We start from the raw sequence: 22,077 nt of genomic DNA on the forward strand, positions 1-22,077 counted from the left end.
GCCTAGATAGATTTGGAATTTATTTTAAGAAATTAAATACCTAATACTTGCTTTAATGGTAAAGATTCTTAAATAAACTTTCAAAAGGCTATATTATTATATTGCGGGATAGTTATGTGAGGAATATCGCTTTTGGCAGTATTATTGGACCAGCTCAATGGTAATATCAAATTGCATTGATACTCAAGTCACATATTATATCTTATGCCCCAATTTCATCATCATCGTCATTATTACCACGTCACCCACTAAAGGGCACTGGTCTCCTCTAAGAATAAAAAGGGTTTATTCATCGATATAATAATTGAAGTCGCTACAGTACACCACGCTGGCCCGATGCGGATTCTATAACTAAACACTCCCTTGAGAACATTATGGAGAATTTTTTGACGGCCGATTGGCGCAGTGGGCAGCGACCCTGCTTTCTGAGCCAAGGCCGTGGGTTCGATTCCCACAACTGGACAATGTTTGTGTGATGAACATGAACCTTTTTCAGTGTCTGGGTGTTTATCTATATATTATAAGTATTTATGTATATTATTCATTTAATTATTCATCAGTCATCTTAGTACCCATAACACAACTATGCTTACTTTGGGGCTAGATGGCGATGGGTGTATTGTCTTAGTATATTTATTTATTTATTCTCAGACGAGCACGTTTGCTCGCGTTGTTATCCTGCATCCTCAAAGCGAACTTTAAAACATTGGAGGTGCATGCCGGAGCTCAAACTCGGTTTCCCCGAAAGTGAGGCTGGATTCGTAACAACTTGGCTATCGCCGCTTGTAAATCATTAATGGAAAATAAGCAACTTGCATTTCCGCACAGAATCGCTAAGCTGGTTGTGTAGAAATAAAAAACGGGTCCAGTTACCTATGTCAAATGCTTGGATTGTAGAGATTAGTTTTAAATCCAAGTGACATTTTGTTTAAAGTGTACGACAGCTAGGTAGGTAAAACGAATTGACTTCCTTTGTTTGACGGACATAATCCTTAAAATTAATTTATTGATATCTCGACCACCTTTGGCAGCTTGATTTATTGTGTTGAAGGGCATCAATTCAATAGATTAAATAATAACTTATGTTTTATAAGTATAATAAAAGATAGTAAATATGTGATAAAATGTAAAAAAGATAAATGATAAATTCCTAAAGACTACATTTCTATAAAACAAAATATTTTTCGTGGCTTATGATAAAACGCCTTTATGCCGATATTATGAAGTAAGAATTGGCACTTATATAATATATTGCACACATAGAATTAGTAATGCACATGTGTGTATTATTTTAAACGAAACTACCCAATGATATTTTTCATCGGTATATCTCTTAAGTTAAGCTTTTATATCTGTTGTAAGCTTGCAGAAAAATACTATTAAAAGTAACAGTTAATAAGTTATTATAAAGAAGCTTGAATTATAGCATTTTCTAACTACGTTGTTAACCCACTTAGTTTTAAGGGACACTGTTCTGATAATAACAATAAGAGTCCCTAGCCTAATTTACTAAGTACGAAGAACTCAATACTGAAAACAAATATGAACAGACTCTTTTAAATGCCTATGACAAACCAATCTGAATAAAGATATTTTGATTTTGATTTTGATAAACCAGATTGATTTTACAAATTAGCTTGTTTTATTATATAGTCGGTCTTGTTGAAAAGAGCTTTTGATATGGATTTCACTTAATTTTTTACAGCTACTGACACATCCATTGCATCGATGTTTGATAAGATCGTCGATTTCGATTACTGCCTAATCTTGCATCTCTCAGTAGGTAATTACCTGCCAATGAATAAGTTATTGATACCTACACGTTTGCAGGACATAGGTATATAGGTAATTACAAACAATCGTAACTATAATATGTAACCAAGCCTCATATTAAATGGCGAGCAAAAACAAAACACACCAATTAACTGGCTTATTCAGAACAAAATCTTTGAAAACAATAATAAGAACTTGCTTTTCGCAAGTCAATGTCCAAATAATAGACAACTGTGATGGAATAGTAACCGCAAATACAAAATCGTGGCGAGACATAATGATAGGTATATACCTATAACTACTTCCGAAGTGAGTAAAAACGTGGAGATTTTTAATACAATACGTTTGACTAAAACTTAGGTATCAAGTATATCTATGTACGGTAACAATTTATTTCACAATCTGCCGATTAATTCAGTATCTTAAGATGATATTATACCTAAGTATACTTACTTCATCTGAGAATTGTTTGGATATCTGATCGTTACGCTTAGAAGGTTTTATAACAAAGAAAATAATAAATATTGTATTCAAATTCACAAAAAAAAATGTCCTATTGTGTTGAGAAACTATCTATCAAATCATCATTACGGTTAACCCAACTGGTTTATGTTAATATAATTATAAAATTATTTTTTTACTTTATGAGAAAAGAGATCAAGAAAAACTTCAATAGACATATTTAGAGATAATTTTTAGAAAATTGTATTTAGTTTCTAGTAAGTTGATCTATATAGTATTCGTATCCCGCGTAAGTTCTAAGGAAATTATAGGTATTAGATTTTTTTAAACAGTTTCCAGCCTTAGGATTTTTTTTAAACTACTGTTACTGTACTGTGCAGTTAATGATGGTAGCGGGCTCATTTTATAGGAGTTTTGTACTTATATTCATCCCTACCCCCAATCGGTGTCTTCACAGTGTCGTACCGGTACGTATAATCGCTTGTTAGCACGTCTTTGTCTGAAGGGTGTTGTTCCACCTTTCCGGTTATTGTTACTACCGCCAATCCGAGTTGGTGCAGCGAGGCGGGTCTGTGCTCCAAAACCCTCTCGCCTATGAGGCTTTTGCCAAGAAGTGGAACGTTAAAAGGATAATAATGACTGGTAAGAGAAGATTGCATGCAAAGAATGACGATTTATCTCTGTAACGAGCTCGGGAGCAATGGCAATAATTGAGTTAACATGAGCCGCTTACATTGCTATCCGTGTAACTATCACCATCGACAATGCAGTGGGAAAACTCCATTATTTTGCTACAACAAAGTGAATTTATGTGGAATAAGATATGGAGGTAAAGTCGCAGATTGGAATACGGGTTTCTATGTTATATTATTGTTAGTATTGTGAGTATAACTTATTTACTTGACTACCTATTTATAGGTAAGTAAGCCAAACGTCAATCCAGCACGCAACTCTACCCTTTTTTTGTTCAATTAAAATATTACTTGCTTCAACGGTGAAGGAAAACATAATGTTCTCACAGCCGTGTAGAGTCCACATATCCACACCGGGTTAGCGTGGTGGATTACGGCCTAATTAATTTGATATAATGATGATGTATTCCTTATTATTAAAAGCATTTAAAAGTAATGAATATTCACAGGACTAAAAAAAAGCCTACCTATCGTAAACCCTTCGGATATCGAAAACAATAATCGGATTCGATGAAGATACACAGTTAAAATATAAAATTCACGTCGAATTGAAAATTGCCCTCAGCCACTGTCTTGAAAATCTCTAGAGTATGATAGTTTTAGATTAAAAATATATTCTAAATTAGCCTAACCGTAAATCGAGCATAGAGTGTACAGCCAACACTACCACACTGCGTAAAGGGGGTTTAAGTGAGTGAAAAGAATTAGAAAAAAATCAACATGAGTCTACAGTCAGAAAACATATTCCGTGTTTTTTGTTTTTGTTTCAAAGGAAATACCATCAACGGAGCCCATAGTTGCAAACTAAACTTAATAACAATAAAATTGTTAAATCTAAATTTATAATAAAAAATGTGGTCGTCGCAGGTCGCTGGTTAATATGATATACTTATAGTTGTGAAATGTAGAGTTTATAATTAATAAAACTTTTAAATTTCATTAATATCTTAAGATAAATAAGGATATACAGGAATAAGGATTACAGATGGTAAAGTGCTAACCTATTAGGGGTGCAGCAAAAATTATTTTAATTTTGACCTTATGACATTAGATATATATTTAGATATCTGAATATATATTTTATATATACATATTTGGATATATTGGAAATTTAGTATTCTTAAATAGAACAAAGGCATAAGCCTCATGCCATTTGCCATATCACATTAAAAAAAATGTTCTAAGTATATATTAGTGCTCATACTTTAAATTCTTGGAAAACGTCTTCGTTGTGAATGAAATTGACTTGACAGGGGCTATTATTACATCTTTACGCCCTGCCATAATTATTGTGATACGTGATGACAGGTGTAGGAGGTATTGATCACTTATTTTCAAGTCAGTAGCCTGCCCAAGCGATAACTGTTCAGATGCTATTAACATCATTAATGCTTTTTTTCCCCCTTGTTTACGTTCATGATACCTAGTCTTTATGTTAGGTTTACATTTTTATAGATACTAAGTCTTGCATTTCCAGAATTGGTCAAGTTTTTTCTGAGATGTCTACGGACGTTTTTGCAATTATGTAATTAACTGATCTACTTCATTAAAATAACAATTGTTTTACAATTATTAATTTCTTAGAAACATATGTAGACCTGTTATTAAATATTATAGGTAGAACTAGTAGAGTTTTATTTACTGAAATAATATTTTCGTTGTGTTAAATTAGTGTTAATCTTTGTTAACTAGAAAAAGACTTCAACGGGATCACCCTGGACTTCATAAATTTTAAATTTCATTATATAAAAACATAAATATAAATAAAATAAAAATAAACATAAATAGCTCACCTTAATTTTTCACGACACAACGACCTTGTCACTCACAACAAAAAAATAAAAAACGATTTTAGAAATCTCTTTTCAAAAATCGCAATAATTTTTAAATGAAGAACCGCTACGAAACTTTCCCGCGTGCGCGCTGGCTTGAAAATGGCTAGGGGCTGTGTCCTTGCTCCAAGAAGGCTTTTAACTATGTATGAACGCGCGACCAAGATCCTACGCTTCTTATACTCATCGTACCTTATACCGCGACTTTGTGGCAAATATTAATAGTTCGTAGCAGGATGACCAATTAGGGTGCATTTTTATACCTGTTGGGACAAGATCGCCATTTTGTACATTCTTTTAAGTCTACGACTGCTCTACAAATAGGTGTTATGTGTTTCGAATTACTTAAGAATAATAACGCCATCCTAGATTAAAATAGCTTCACTTATTTTACAAAACCTACTTAATAAAGAAATATAATAAGTAAAGTTCTTACATAAAAATAAACATAGGTGAAACTTAATGCCTAAAAGCATTTCTTACCAGTCAACCTATAACTATTGGTAACGACGACAGAGTTTCAATTGTGCCGTAGAAGTTAGATATGACGTAAAAAATGTCAAAATTATGTGTTTATAAATTTTTATAGTTAATAAAAAAATATTACGTAAGTATTAACAATTTTGGGTAAACCCAAAGACCAAGTGGAAAGTGGATAAACTACGAAAAGCATTTGTATCTGTTTATTATATGTTAGCTCTATGTAAATATAATAACCTATACATCTACACCAAACTATTGTTTTTTTTTTTATTGATTAAAAGACATTGGTCAATTAACTCAAAGCTGTTGTGTGACGTTAAATTGTCAACGTGTGTAAACCTAGATAAGTACCACTGCCTTCGAATAAATATCTCTGAGTAACACTGCACATTTCCACGCAAACAATAATATAATTACCAACAGGTAGCCGATAAGTTCGACTACCAACTTTAAGCACACAAAAAATATCTTATTTCGGTCGGAAATGTAAAAGACCGTAACTTACTTAATCACTGTTATCTAAATAAACATCTTCGCAATCAATTTTTTCCCATAATGCGCCGTTATCTCAATATATCCTGATGACGTTTATGTAGACATCATTAAAAATTTTACTCACTCGCCAGGGGATTTTATTTACTTACCATAATTTTCAGTTTTTTTTTTATCAACTTATCGAATACCTACCCAACTATATTTAGTTATTTTACTTTCATATTTTGTTATTCATAACGGTATTTTACAAATATTTATTGTATGTGAAGTAATACAAATTGACATCTTATTTATTTATTGTAGATTAGCATTTACCAGAAGAAAACTGCATATAATACATAGAAAATATTTACTTTAACACTTCATAAACCAAATCGCCCTCCAGAGATGTTCTGTCTAACGCTCTCTGTCTTTTGCACCCGAAAGAAGTTTGCTCCTGTAACGTTTGTTAATACGCACCTTTTTACAAATAAATAAAAATGTAATGATAAATTATAATCTGTAAAGCGGGACACTTATGATTGGTAGAAATTGAGGTACTTGCAATGCAGTAAGAACTCTTGTAGCTACCGCAAATTGGCTAGTCCCAAGGTTTTTTGATGCACGATGCGTATAATTGCGATCAAAACTACACACACAGCTAAATACGTATGACGGCTGACGGATGTAAATGCTCCCTAAGCCAATTGATTTTATTTCAAACAGCGAAATTAACTAAGCCAATCTTGTCAGTCGAGTCACCTTAGGAGATTTAAATGCCCAGCGCGGCGTCAGGTTACAAAATGTATTTAAGTACACAAATTAAATTTGTTAAAGTTATAAATTTTTAGTCGCAAATTAACTTTGAAATACATTGCACAAAATATAATTAGGTACCTACTTCAAGTGATAAATTTCAAAAGATACATACTAATTTTATTAAATAAGTAACTAACTTTTTTCTACTACATATTCATTTCCTGATATTTTTTCATATATCTTAATATTAAACTCATCTTGATCTCATTTTCTTATACGAATGCAGCGCAATTACTACGTTTATACATTCATTTACAGATTTAGCAGACTAACCTAAAATAAAACTGGGTAGTTTTATTTTAGGTTAGTCTGCTATTTACAAAGTAACCATATTTTTATACAGCTTATAATCAATTCAATAAAACAATGAATGAATCGGAGATAAATCTTTGTTTTAATCTCTATGAAATTCTTATCATATTTCATTATGACGTAATCTTTAACACAAGGCACAAGCTACAGCAGTATAGTCTACCGTTATAAGGTTTTTTAACATACTGTTAAATGAAGTGCCACGTAAAAAGAACATCAGAATTGAGTAGTTTACTCAGTTACACGCGTATGAGATATTGCAGAAAAATACTTGTAAGATTAAGAAGCGATAGAGGCTTAGTGCTCTGTAAAGTTTCGAAAAGTTGGTGGATAAACGTAATTAAAATAAACAGCTTTCAAAACATGTTTTCATAATAAAAATCCTACAACAGCAAAATCTCATAAAGTATTTTTTATAAGTGAAAGTTATTAACAGCAATGCTTAGAAAAGCGAAAGAGAAAAATCCCAAAATATATTAAATTATTGCCTAAAATGGGCGTAATTTTTTAAGTGAGGTGTGATATAACTATCCATTTTTAAATTATAAATTAGGTTTTTTTTTTCCTTTAAGCCTCTGAATTTTGATATCTAACTTGGCCGGGGTTGAGGCTAGTTTTGTGTATTAGTCATAATTTATTGTCCAATAAATCGCACGCATGTTGTTATCGTTCACTAGTAAACCAGCAGCGCTCTTTTAGTGTGATACGACCTATACCTACCGATCTTTAAAAAAAAGTTGAACCTACTTACTACTTAGGTACTCTGTGACACGATAAACATGGATATCATCTTACGGATAAAAGCTTAACTAGCTCGGTGGTAAAACGACCCGATAGATATAAAAATATCCAGTATTTGTGTAGTAGTAATTATAAAAGTCCGATATAAATATGTATTATAAACCGGTCAATTGCGCGTTGGCCACGCGCAGTGTAGGGTTTTGGGTTTTATTCAGTTTTGAATATAAATTCGGTTTTGAAGGGAAACTGTATTATCAACGCGTTACCATCCCTTCTACAGAATCCTTTGAGAATATTGTGGAGATTTCTGAAGCAAGTTGCTTGAAACGTGCATAGCTTCGGGGCTCGAACTCGGTCCCACGAAAAGGAAACCGAAATCCTATCCACAAAGCTTTCACCGGCTTCAAATCTGATCTCGAAAAGCGACATTACTTACCGGGGTCAATTATAGCTAAGAACCGTCTTATACTTAGTTTTGTGCTGAACTTCCAACATAATTTTTATAACATGTTCGGCGCAGAAGATTTATGAACACATGTATACCAAAAAATTATATACCTATAAAGATTAGACAAACGAAAACATGACTGTAGGTACCTAAGCTACGTTAAGTGCATAAAAAGTAAGTGCCGATCCGATTAAGTAACTTTCGAATTTATTGACGGCGCGGCGTTTAAATGCGTATTTATTGTTTGAAAAAACTATGTTAGTAGAATCTTTTAGAGATTCGCAATGTTTGTTTTTTTTGTGGCGGAACAAAATCGTCAATACGTTAGGTTTTCGGGTCACGAATGCGCCTCACATAATAATCTACGGAATAAGCAACCTTGACTCGGCAATAACCTCATCGACATCGAGGTGACCGATTGCTTTCTGTAACAGTATAAGTCTTTTAAAAAATCGAACACCTAATGAAGGCGTATTTTGACAAACTAAATATTAATTCAATACTTATTAAGTACCTCTTTAGTTCTTACCGTTTTAATAAATATTTATCATACATATAAATAACTTAGTGTTCCCTGCGTTTACAATAAGGAATTAGTGTAAGTTCTAATGTATGTACCTGTAATTTTGTAGTTAGTACGTAAATATAGTACCTATGTAATTTTTTCATTTACTCTCTTATTTACGCTCGGGTTGCCTTTAAAGGTCACTATAAGTGATAACTGTTCTATGTTCTATATGTATGAGTTTTTTTTCCGTTCCGTTCCGTCCGTCCGTATAAGGATTGAAGAAATTATAAATTACACCACACAGATTCTCCTGCTTTTCGCGGAGTATAGCTAATTTTGATAATTGATAACCTATAAGAACTTTCAAACATAATAAACAACATATTAAGCGTATACAAACATGCAAACTCTTACGCTATATACTTAAAGTATAAGCTAAGTAAATATAAATATTATAATAGAGAGATGCTAATTTGTTTAAAATTGCATGATTTGATAAAAATATAACACTAAAATATTAGGATATCGCATTTGTTTTAAAACCGGAGCTTAATAAGACTTTTTTTACCACTTTCATAAACTTAGTGGGACTGAAAAACAGATCAAAACGAACTATACCCTAAGGAGCCTACAAAATAAATCGGTGCTGTTAAATTTTGCATTTCGAGCTTATCTTACGTTTTGCATTAGCACGTAACTTTAAGTTGTCACAAAAAATTACTTCCGCCCAATGGCTACAAGGGACTTAAAATCCGCAAGGATTCGTATTGATGTGTTATTTTTAAACAAAAATACTACAACTCCTTTTAAAACTAAGTTTTTGGTTCTGTTTTTTTCGTACGTAAGTACTTACCTATTTTAGGACTTAATAGCCAACTTGCAAAAACGGAAGCTATAGGACTCTTGTAGAAAGAAAATGGCCTCAACCTTCTGTACCTTCTAATAAAAAATAATGCCTAAACGACGTTTACATAAACGGTAAACCTACATTAGTCATGCTTAGGGACATACATCACACCCGATAAGGCTTTTGTCGTGAGTTACCAAATGTCATTAACCCCGCACAGTATCCAAAGACGAGCAACGACGTTGCGAATTCGCGATGTGTATCAATCATTAGTGCTCCGACGTCATTGATAAGAGCACTCGCATTTTCCTCACGACATAAAGGGCTCAACGAATAAAGGTCTAAATATTTCATCAAAGCTTTATGTAACCAAGCCAACCAAGCATTATCATAATGCTAAGAACATAAGCGTTGAAAATAATTTTATATGGAATTTTAAAATTTTTGACAGTCAATCGCAAGCGGATTGCACGTGTATGTCCAAATACCTCGCAGGCGATTTCGGAGATCGCATGCAATCTGGAGCGTTTTTTAAAAGTACACCCGCGTAAGATTGGCTTGAGTTTTGTCTGTTACTGGATGCAAGCTAGTTGCACAAGTTACTGGTGCAAGTGAAATGTATATAGCACATACCTTCTAAGTATTTAAACAAATTCATACATTACACTTGCACGAGATTTCTGCTTTGGCACGTTTCGATGTAAACGAGTCATAGTCATGCAAATCGCTGCGACGCGATGCGACGGATTGACTGTGAATACGGGCCCATGTAAGTGATTACCAGGGACGCGGTATCGCTCGCACTTTGGTTTAGAGAAACCATACGTCTTGCTATTTATATAGCAATTTTGCTGCTTTGCTACTTATATTATAAACTCGAAAGTGCGCTGTACTGCTTGCTACTTATGTTCGACTCAAACACTGCACCGATCTCGATGAAATTTGACAATATAATATTTATTTTTTTACGAAAACTACAAGCTAATACATTATTTCTTGTCCAAGTTTCTACGATGTGAGCCAAGTGAATGTTCAGATTATTACAGATTCTCACAACGTTGGCAAATATTCAAAATTAATGGTCATAATTAATACATTTAGGTAGGATTAAATCAATACCTAATTGTTTGAGTCTATTTACCAACATATATTGAAAGAACTGCATTAAATAAGGTTATAATGTTAAAAAATAAAATTGAAATGAAATTAGAGATGGTGATAAAAAAAGGCCTGGCTAACTTTGTTGTGGGCTCTTCTTAGACCAAGGCGCGTTTGGAATCCTCCTAGATTTAGTTTTAAGCTAACTAATGCAGTTATAACCATCATCTAACATTAGTGTTAACATGTTACTTAATGTATGAACGCTTCATAAGTGCCTGTGATTAGGTCTACATGAATAAAACATTTCTTTCAAAGGGTGTATTATTATTATATACATACTTACGAACAATTACACACTAATACTTATCAAGTATTACTTACTTTAGAAGATTTAGAAGTATTAGAAGAGCTTTTAGTGACTGAACTCACAGGGAGAGCCGCTTTGCAGCAGATAAAAAGCTTTATTCGTGCATGCGTGTATCTACTGCCCACCATTAAGCACTCAGCCAGCGTGGTGGACTACGGCCTTAACCCCTTCTCATTGTGAGACAGGACCCGTGCCCTGTAAAGGCCTGGCAAAAAAAAAAAAAATTACTCGCTCGATGGATATTGAGAATTTAGTTCAAAAGGCCTCGGACGTGCGTTAAGATAATCTTCTTCGCTTCAATAATAAATCGCATCATGCCTACACTGCAACGCGAGTAATTAGGTAATTACTGTTATTCCGACATAGCATATACTAATCGTGATTAATAAATAAACAAGGTATATCAGCAACAGCAAGTTTTATGCGTACCTTGCTATCCACGAGCATTTTTATTTCCGTTCACTTCATGCTATCACTTATTAATTGGGTACACAAAATCATTAATTCTGCGCAATTCATGGTTTTGTGATACTGTATAGAGTTTACTTGATGTAAAAGTAATAATTTAACACCCAACTGTTGTGTCGTCAGTTCCTCTTTCTGAATATGACTTAGACGCGCGGTTTTCTTGATAATTAAAATACAAATCCATTTAATTAGGAGCATACAGAATCCTCATTCAGCCATTATTAAATGCAGTCCAAAAACAGTGAAAACGCCCCGCGCACGTCTCTCTTTTCAACCGCTGAATGTTGCTAGCTTACAAACTTTTTCCCATTTTATGTTTAACGTTTAGAACATTAGAGTTAAAATAATTACTGTCAACTGCTAAGTGGTATGAAGTGACAAACCGTTTGGTCGAGAAGCCATTCTAAAGTGGAGTGGTTTTTGATGCTTCAATATTAGTCGTGTACACGGTTTCAGAATGTATCTACTTAACTTTCAGTGCAGAAATCAACTTATAATATTTTAAGCATTTGAAAGAAATCGACACAATATATTGGATAGAACCAAGCACGAGAGAGTTCGAGATACTCGTAAGTTACCACTCTAACGACAAAGACGTGCCACCAAGTAATTAATGTTCCGAAACAATGCTGCGTAGAAACCGATTAGAGGTTTAATATTGTTTGTACCCCTAACAGGTAAGATCGCAACCACGTTTGTCTGCACCACCACCTGCAGCTGAAATTGCAGTCAAGGGCAAACTTGTAGTGGAGTAAAACGGCAGAACCGAAAAATCGGTATAGTGCAAGATTTTTTTTATAGTTATCTATTATTTTATTTCAAAATACGCTCTCTGTGTTTGTATTTTGCTGTGCGAAGTTGTTTACTATAAATAAAATTTTAAATTTAAAAACTCCCGACTTGAAATATAAGTACTATAAATTATTCGATCCAATTTGATAACTATATTGATGAGGGAGTTGTAGAAAAACATGTAATCCGCAATTTTGTGGCAACGGCTATCTTGGACTAATACATCTTTCAAAAAAAAACAAAGTCGCACAAGCACACACACTAACGGGGTGTTATAAGCCCGATATATAACGACACCCCGTCGTTTTTGCGTCGGGGGGTGGTCGGGGATCAAAAATATTAGGTACATTATTGAAGAGGCCTGCAAAGTATGCCATTGTTAGAATAGAGTTAGAGAGTGTAACTGTCGAATATAGTAGGTACCTACTTTTATTATAAGATAAAAAGTATGTAATTTGCCTAAATAAGTTGAATGGAAAATTTTATAGCCAATTTCACGGCTGACTGGCGCAGTGGGCAGCGACCCTGCTTTCTGAGTCCATGGCCGTGGGTTCGATTCCCACAATTGGAACATGTTTATGTGATGAACATGAATGTTTTTCAGTATCTGGGTGTTTATTTGTATATTATAAGTATTTATGAATATCATTCATAAAAATATTTAGTCATCTTAGTACCCATAACACAAGCTACGCTTACTTTGGGGCTAGGTGGCGATGTGTGTATTGCCGTAGTATAGTTATTTATTAAAAAAAAAAAAAAAATTGGGTTCTGCCTTTAAACTTCGCCTTCGTTCAGGGAAAAAGTAAACAAAACGTAGAAAAATAACGTAGAAAACAAAAATGAAATCCCACCAAAAACATTTTCATATAAAATATTGCCAAGACACAATATGACTCACACTATAAAAAAAGTATCAGATCTCATGTAGAGCCAAACTTCTAAATCAACACACCCTAATTCTACAAGCCTAACGCCTTGTAGTGTCACAAACTTAACACCTTGGTCATTCCGCTTGGTTGTTTTCAAAATTTCAATCCGTAATGTTTAAGCTATGTTTGAATTTGACACAAGTTTGTAAAGAGGTTCGTCTCGATCTCATAACTTGCAAGTCAAATACTAAGGGACAAGTTTTACCTGCATTACGTAACGCCATCTATCCTGTCATGTAAGTATTCGGCATTCGCAAGATATGAACTTTAGACGTTAATAAAAGTATTATTTTTGTCAAGATTGTAATTAAGTCGCCAGTAAGAGGCTAAAAAAGCAAATTTGTTCTGAAATTTTCAAAATTTATTTTTAAAAACTTATTGTGATGGCGGGAAATACTCACAGGAACCAGCATAGACAAATTACCTATAAACTGTATATAAAATTATAAGCAAAGAGATAATAAAACATTTTATTTGCTATATATTTTGTTATTATTTATTTTGTATTAATGTGTATATACACGAGTGTAAAACAAATGAATCCAGAGCTATAGATTCTATAACAAAATAATCCAGAGCCATAGTGACTTTTACAAATACCTTTAACTTCAATCTATGCTAGGGATGCACAAGTAATGGTTTTGAATCGATTTTTGAAGATAACTCGTGGTGATTTGAAGGAGAGTAAACTAATTATAAGGATGCATCAAGGGCACATTCTGATACTTTGGAGAAAAAAAGATTAGACGAAGATTATCATTGCATCAATGTAAATATTCCAGCATTACTATTACTGATAATTTTAAACTTCTAACTATATTTACGTAAAGATGAATTACCTATTTTAATAGTATAAGGTGGGAATTTTGACTCATACATGGTTATATATGGTTTACCATAATTTCGTTTTAATTCACAAGCAGATACCGTAATAAAATATTCACTAGATAGCATTCATATTATTCGATAAAAAAAAAAATCGCTTAGCCTATACAATATTACAAGCAATATATAAACATATAAAATCGACTCAAATGTGTATCTCTAAATCTTAGTCTATGGTCTTGATGGTCTTTACTCTTTAATCTGTGACATTGACAAACTAAAAAAATCGTGTCGTTGTCCGCAAACGTCAAAGCTAAATTCGTCGATTATTATTCGGAAGAAATATCCACTGAACTTTCCGTTCCATAGTTGAATTGTGTTAATTTTGTGTAACCTTAGGAATTGTATAAAAGACTTCTACGATGCCACGTGGTAAGTCCTTGGTTTTGTACTTATTCTTAAATGCCAATGTCGTACAATGTTATTGAGAATGTGCTTGTCTTTTAACCTGTTTTTTTAAATCATATTTCGTATTACAGGAAAGTATACCAACCACAAAGGACGCAACCGAAAATTCACTAGCCCTGAGGAGTTGGAAGAACAGAGGAAGCAAGAGGAATTGAAAAAAAAGTGAGTGATTGTATAAAAAAAATAAGTGTAACCTATCTCCGCTTGCTAACAATTTATGTGATTGAAGATCCATTGATGACGAATAATATTTTTAAACAATATATAAATATGGGTAAAACTTTACTTTATATGGGTAAAACTTGACTTTAGTAGACTTGAAATAGGTTGTTATTTATAATAGTTTCACATAACCTCTGTTGATTTTTACTAAGGACAAAGCTAAAGTCAATGACTCATGAAGGTTCTGCATGCGAAAAAAATTGTACTACTTTTAGAGATTCTAGCTTTCTGATACTATTAAAGCATATAGTTTTAGTGCCACCTAAGTTTTCTACATAATGGATTTTTCACTACTATAAATCGGGCAGCTTCTGTGCTCACCTACAACGCTGCTCACTAAATAAGTTCATCAAAACTTATTAGCTGGAAAATTACAGCTCATGTTAGAAAATTATTATTTCTTAGTGATAATAGCTATAAATCTTTTTAACGTACCTTTAAGTAATGAAATGAAATATTTATTTTGCTAAATATTGGTGTTTAGGATATAAAGTTCCAACATATTCTGCTCATACAGCAACATGCAAAATTGAAACATTAAGTTATATTAATAATAATCTTATAGTGTTATTAAATCATTGTATTAATTATAATATCACAATTCTAAGTTTTAATGTCAAATAAATAAAATTAAAAAGAATACTATAAAGTTTTATTAACATTTAATTTTTATAATCAGCATTAAGAAATTGTTTTTCCACAATTACCATGTTAGTTGTAACTATTAAATATTAAAAATCACTAATTTGTGTTAAAATTACTCTGTTATAAAACTATCAGCAGGCTAAAAGTAAGTTCTGATGACCTGGTGGTATGGTACTAAAATTAGCTGAGATTGATGATGATATTTATGTTTAACACTGATGTTATCAATAAACCTCTCATATGAAATATGTACATTTTCTCATAGAATATATTAACTGCTTTTAATGCATTGTAAATATTTTTACCACCTTGACTGATCATGTTCTAAATGTGCACTGATTACAGTAAAATTTCCTGTGAAGCAACAGATTGAATTAATATTCCAAAGATATAAATCAAATATAATTTGAAAACTGCTTGTAATTTTACTTGTTAAATCCTTATATATGTGTTAGGGATATGTTAAATGGAATATTGTTTTATCTAAAAGCTTGCATTTGAGTAGTATTACCTAATTTTAAATTAAATGGGATTCATTTTTCACTCCAGATGGAGAAAGGAACATGGAGATGAGAGCACAAGTGAGGAAGAATCTGAAGGAAATAAATCTGGCTCTGACGACAGTGATGATAGTGAATCAGATGAAGATGTAAGTTCTGAACATACTATTTTTCTTACTTTTCCATTCATCAATAGCCTATAACAGTCCACTGCTGGACTAAAGGTCTCTTTCCAACGGGAGGTTTTGCCTAAAATCACCATGCTGGGCCAGCGGGACAAGTGGATGGTATCAGAGGATGCTGCTCCTGCTACTTCTGGATTTCTATTGTATTGCCGCAGGAACAAGTGTTGGTGATGTCTTTATTCTAATCTGAATAAGGCATATTGTTCCATAGCTAATAACTAGTTTATGCAGTTCATGCTTATTTTATGATTTTAAATATCAAATACTAGCTTTACAAACTATGATCTACGATAGTAAATTAAAAAAAAGATTTGCTTATATTCTTACAATGACTGAATAATCTTATTCAAGCTCTAGCTTTTTCCTTTTCTGTAAAAGAATTACATATTTTTTATATTTCCAAAAAGATCTATTTACAATAGTTGAACACCCATAGATTGGAGTCAAATGTAATTCCAGCTATGAAGTTGTATGCCTGAGTTGGAGTTTGAAAGGAATAAGTGTGTTCACAACACTGATACAAGAGATGAATTTCTCTCTTCTTATCATATTATTAATGGTTATGTACTTTTATTATTTCCAGCATCCTACTAAAGCAAAGGGTGTGTCAGGCCTAATTGAAGTAGAAAATCCCAACCGAGTAGTAAAGAAAAATAAAAAATTAACAACATTGAATACATCAATTGGAGAAGGGGAAAAACCTCAGCTTTCAAGGTAAACATTAATACCCACTAGTAAACTAAACTGCCAAATTCAAAGGAAATAGTATTAAAATTATGATTATGTATTTTTATTTATGAACAAAGTACAAATAGTTTATAGAGATAGATATATATAGATTATAAAGCTTAAACTTAGATTTAATAGAGAGCCTTAAGGTTGTCTTTCAGACCTTGAAATGGTGTGTATAAATGTATGTTTATATATTGTTTACATGCCAGCAACATGGACAAGTAGTTCTTTGATGATTTTAATAAGACATAGTTAAAGAGCAAAGATCCAACCTACATTGAGGTAGTTAAGAGATATTAAGAGGTTTACAAATAAAACTGGCATAACTATTGTAATAAATACTGTATTTTGTCATACTTTAACTATCAACAGCATATCAGTTTTGGGTCATTTAGGGCATTTATAAGGCCCTAAATGACCCAAAACTACCTCAATATGATAAAAATGTGGTGTGGAACAACATATGGTTCCCTTTTGTTTAACTACATCGAATTATAAAATAGAAGATGGTGCTTCAAGGACAGAAAACATTGCATTTTATCCAAGATGGTTGATAGTTAAGTAGAGGATAAAATGGGCTTTATTACCGAGTTACAATAGGTTGATGCTGAGGTCTTAGAGTTGATTCCCGGTTTTCCGATTAAAATTAAAGTTACTCGCAAAGTACTAATAAATAGACCATAAAAAAATATTTAAAATTACTAACGCACGCCTATAATAATGCATACAAAATAACAATGGAATTTTAAAAAAAGGCAAATAAAAAATAACTACATATTAGTTTGATGATTTTCCGCCAATTGCTCTTTTGATATGACTGAAGGCCACGCGTCAAGTTACGACGAACGGTCTATATCTACGTTTTTATTTTGTTGTTCTTTCTGTGATTAGATTCAGATATGTGGATATTTGAAATATGAAAGAATAAATTAGTATTTATAAGAACTAGGCAATTACTTATAAATACTAATTACAAGAAACATTTTAATAAACTAGAAAAATAAATTAAAAAGTAACAAACAATGTAATGTTTATATAACTACTCTTTTACTCATGAGCAAAAAGACTAAAAAGAACCGGAAGGTCATTTGTAACTATAAAAACTTTTCTTTATTAAATCCAGTTTTAGTCCGCTCACAACATGCCTAAAATACGACTTGAAGAGCAAGAAAAGTGAAAATGTAATTTTATACTGCCTCCATCGAAAACTAGTAAAAAAACCTATTTAAGCTAATTCGAAGAACATATCATCTCAGTATTTCACTGTTTTGATGTGGATTCATACAAAGTCCTTTTTTAAATTTTAAACTATGATACTTACTTACCTTTTGTAATTTACTAATAAACTTAGAAACACACAAGAAAAGAAATTAAAATCAATTTAAAAAAAAAAAGTAAAAATTAGTAAAGTATTTCTCCATAATGTTCTCAGAGGTGTGTGGAGTCCACCAATCCACACTGGGCCAGCGTAGTTGACTACGGGCTTATCCCCTTTTCATTGTGGGAGGAGACCCGTGCCCTGTAGTAGGCCAGTAATATGATTTGATGATGATGATGTAAAAACACATTAAAGTCGGTTTTGTTTGCTAGGCGTGAACGAGAAGAAATAGAAAGGCAACGGGCAGCGGCAGCTTACCAGAAGGCACACGCGGAGGGTAAGACTGATCAGGCTCGAGCGGATCTCGCGCGACTCGCCATCATCCGCCAGCAGAGAGAAGAGGCGGCCAAGCGACGTGAGGCTGAGAAGAAGGCTAAGGATGATACGCCGAAGAAGAGGTAACTAGTCCAACATGCTAGAGTTACGTTTCAAAAGTCCTTATCAGAAAACTTTTCAAAAACTACCATTTTAACCAATTCTACGTGACGCAGCAGGGGACACTGTTGACCGTCACGTTATTCTAAGTGAACTCTAAACATAAGTTTGTTTTTCAGACGTGTCTTGTAATTCCGTAGAATTGGTCACGTAGAATTGGTTACACCATGCTTATATATATTCTCAGCTGCACTCTACTATTAACGACCTAGCAACTCTCGCAGTTCTCAGTACCTACCAGCCCGCATTAAAAAAATAACGTCATATATTTTTTATTTAAGTAGGCACATAGATGGCACTTTTTATGCGTTCATTACAAACAAAATATGTACATAGTAGTGAGTAGTGATGGCGATATCAACATTAAAACTAAAGCTACTTGATATCCAAATTCGCCGTGGTCTAAGAAAAAGCCCAGAACAGACAGCCGGGTGTTATTTTTGCTATCACCATCTCACATTGTCATTTGAAAATATTTTTAAAAGCAACCTGGTTAGAACAATCAAACACACCCAAGCTTTTTTATCGTTAACGTCACCCTTTTTACTATAATAGGACTTTTCTATAAGCTTTCGTTTAATGCAAACTTTGAACTTTTTTAGAGACATCTCCAAGATATCAACCGGTAATTTATTGTTAAATTATATACAACTTCTTTTAAATCAATTACTTATTTTATGTATTCTAGTATATTGCACTGCAAGTTTATTTTTGGTTCTAACGTTCAAATTATTGCAGTCACATTTTCTCTTAAATTTAGATATATCTTTGTAAATATACATTTAAATTTCAAATACGTATTGGCTATAGACTGTCATTATTTTAAAATCGTTAAATTTAACTCTCAGTGACTCTCTCGGACCCATTTTATAGAGCGCAAGAACATCCCTGTTCTTGAGCACGAAAATAGTGCTAATTTCAGCAGCATTACCTCGAAGATTAATTGGTTTATATCCAATGGTAAATAGTTAAAGAACTTATTGTGACAGAGCTTGTTCATGGGAGAACTACCGTCATGCTCATGTTGCTGCCGTTGTGTTGTGTTGTGTTGTGTTGTGTTCTGGTCTGAAGGGTGTGTTCCCGGTTCAATAACTGGCAAATGGGGCTTGAAACCTACGTCTCAGCTTAATGCACTTTCTAGGACATCATCTTGATTTCCTTGCGAAGTGTTGCTTTGTATTTAGGCGAAGGTTTTCCTCTTAGGGACTATTTAATTATTACGTAAGCAGATTTATTACAATTATTTAATTTCTTTCCCCCCTCTCCCTTGACTGCAAAAGTAAACAAAGCTCTGACCACTGTCCCCATATTTACATAAATATTAGTATATGCATATTCCTTTTAATGTGTGGGTTGCTATAATACAATGAAAAAAAAAAAATAACTACTGCTGACGTAATCACCATGTAGACCATCATGTCATCAAAAATAAGCAAAACAAAGAACCCCCGTTCCATAAAGTGTTTAATTATTACTTGAATGACCTGTTAGCATCACGCAGGCCAGTCTTGGTTCATCAATTATTACAAAAAAAAACGGAATACCAAATATTAACCATTTTTTAACTATTGTTCACAGGTAGATAAATACTCAACATTAGTCTATGACTGGTTTGCCATCATTTTGTTCATTCGGCGGCTTTGGAATTCACAGATCCTATCACCAAATAGTCCTTTCTTTTTAAATTACCATTTTTGAATCCATAATAATTTAAATCATTGTAAACGAAACCAATTTTCAATTTAGTAAAAAAGTTCACTCTGTCGTCCACTGAAATGACTGCCACTTCCTACCATGTTGGTAGGAAACTGATATTATAATATTAAAATAATACTATTTCTTAACAGATAAAATATTGACTAGGGGCGCCGAAGATGTCAATTTGGTAGATTTTCTACTGCACAATAATTAATGTTGTTATTGATGTTGAGAAACCATTTGTGTTTCAACGAGTATGCATAAAAAAATCGAGTGGAGAGATTGACACAGTTAAGATGTTGTTTCTAGTAATATAAGTTTGTTGTTTTTTATTTATCTAAAATGCAACAAACTGGAAGGAAGTGTGCAATTTTATACTCAATTTCTTATTACCTGTTATAAAATGCAAATAATCTTTTGAAATAGGAAGTTTTTAATTCAAAGCATTATGTTTTATTATAAATATCTAATGAAAACTTTGGTTCCATTTTAATACAGTTAATAAGAAATTGACTAAACGTTCAATATGGTTTTTTAAATAATATGTAGCTAATTTACAATAATAAATATTATATATACATTCTTATCATTTTTCAATAAAATAATTGTGAACAAAGGATCTTTTAACTATTCTGTGTTTTATAACTTCATATTGCATGCATCGAGTATGTATAAATTTTTATCAGTGTACTTATCATAATTTTTTTTTTTTTTTTAATACCAATGCAAAGCTGGCACATCTCTAGTGTACTTTTTCATCAATAACTGACCTTAACACAGCAGGGGCCTTACTACTATCGCTCAAACCATAATTATCACAATATTGTTGACGTTTTGTTACAGAATTGTAATCCTTATTTTTAGGATGTCAAGTAATGTCAAATAAACTACCATTTTAAGATATTGGAGGTAGTAACCTTAACAAATAAAGCAGTGACTAAAATCCTAATGCTAGGTATTTCATTTGAACGTTGAATTACAATATGATACCACACTAATTAAAACTTTATGTTTATTTCAAGAGAAACGCCAGATTAGTCATGTTTGAAGGAAACATGCTTACCTAATATTGATTTTTCAAAATATTGGCGGTTATTTTTAGTTGAGATATGTTTTTGCCTTGCTATTGATTTATGAACGAATAATGAAAATCCTGTGTTAATAAACTATTGTGGTTAACCGATTAATTAAAATTTCAAATAAATACTATAATTTAATAAAATAAAAGATTTTATGTATAGTATGTTATAATATTGTTATGTGTTGCATTTTCATTTCCATCTGAACTATGTATGAATTTGCTTAGATCTAAATGTTAGATAGTCTCACTAGACAATTTTTATATGCGAATGTGTATCTGTATAATAAAAACTTAAAACGGAATTGTATATTTTAATTTTGTTATTAAAATAGTACCTTAAAATATTTTCCTAGCAGCCGCTGCGGTTCGGTATTAATAATAAACAGTGGTCAGTGACAAAGAATTATTAAAATTAAGCTTAATTCGCTATACTCCGCGAAAAGCAAGAGAATCTGTACGGTGTAATTTATAATTTCTTCAATCCTTATACTCCACACCAAACAGATCTTCGGCATTGTACGCACGTTTCGCTCCGAAACCGGAGCATCCTCAGGAGATTTTGACTTTACAATTAATAATTGTTTAATTATAGCAAATGAAGCTTAATTTTCATAATATATCATAAATTTCCGCAAAGTAACGTCTGCTTCTATCCAATAGTGACAAAGATTTTTTTAAAGTCGTACTTCTATTATATCTATCTGATAAAAGGTTATACTCTGAGCAATATATAATATAATTGAAGTTAATAAATAAAACATTCATTTCTGCTAATAGAAAACAACAAATATTCTCAACTGCGGATCAATTTAAGTAAGTAGGTAGTTAACCTAAGCAAGGAATGACCGTAGTTAATT

At 32.5% G+C, this 22,077-nt stretch overlaps 1 protein-coding gene across 1 annotated transcript; it reads left to right on the top strand.

Annotated features, from left to right (window-relative positions):
* The first annotated feature begins 14,153 nt into the window (after positions 1-14,153).
* Positions 14,154-21,522, top strand: LOC120629436 (28 kDa heat- and acid-stable phosphoprotein). The gene is made up of 6 exons (XM_039898379.1): positions 14,154-14,308; positions 14,416-14,506; positions 15,761-15,860; positions 16,480-16,610; positions 18,219-18,404; positions 20,020-21,522. The coding sequence occupies exons 1-6, from the start codon at positions 14,299-14,301 to the stop codon at positions 20,021-20,023; spliced, it is 522 nt and encodes a 173-aa protein (XP_039754313.1). The 5' UTR covers positions 14,154-14,298; the 3' UTR covers positions 20,024-21,522.
* Positions 21,523-22,077: the final 555 nt, after the last annotated feature.

Source organism: Pararge aegeria, chromosome 14, assembly GCF_905163445.1.
Source record: "Pararge aegeria chromosome 14, ilParAegt1.1, whole genome shotgun sequence".
Lineage (NCBI taxonomy): Eukaryota > Metazoa > Arthropoda > Insecta > Lepidoptera > Nymphalidae > Pararge > Pararge aegeria.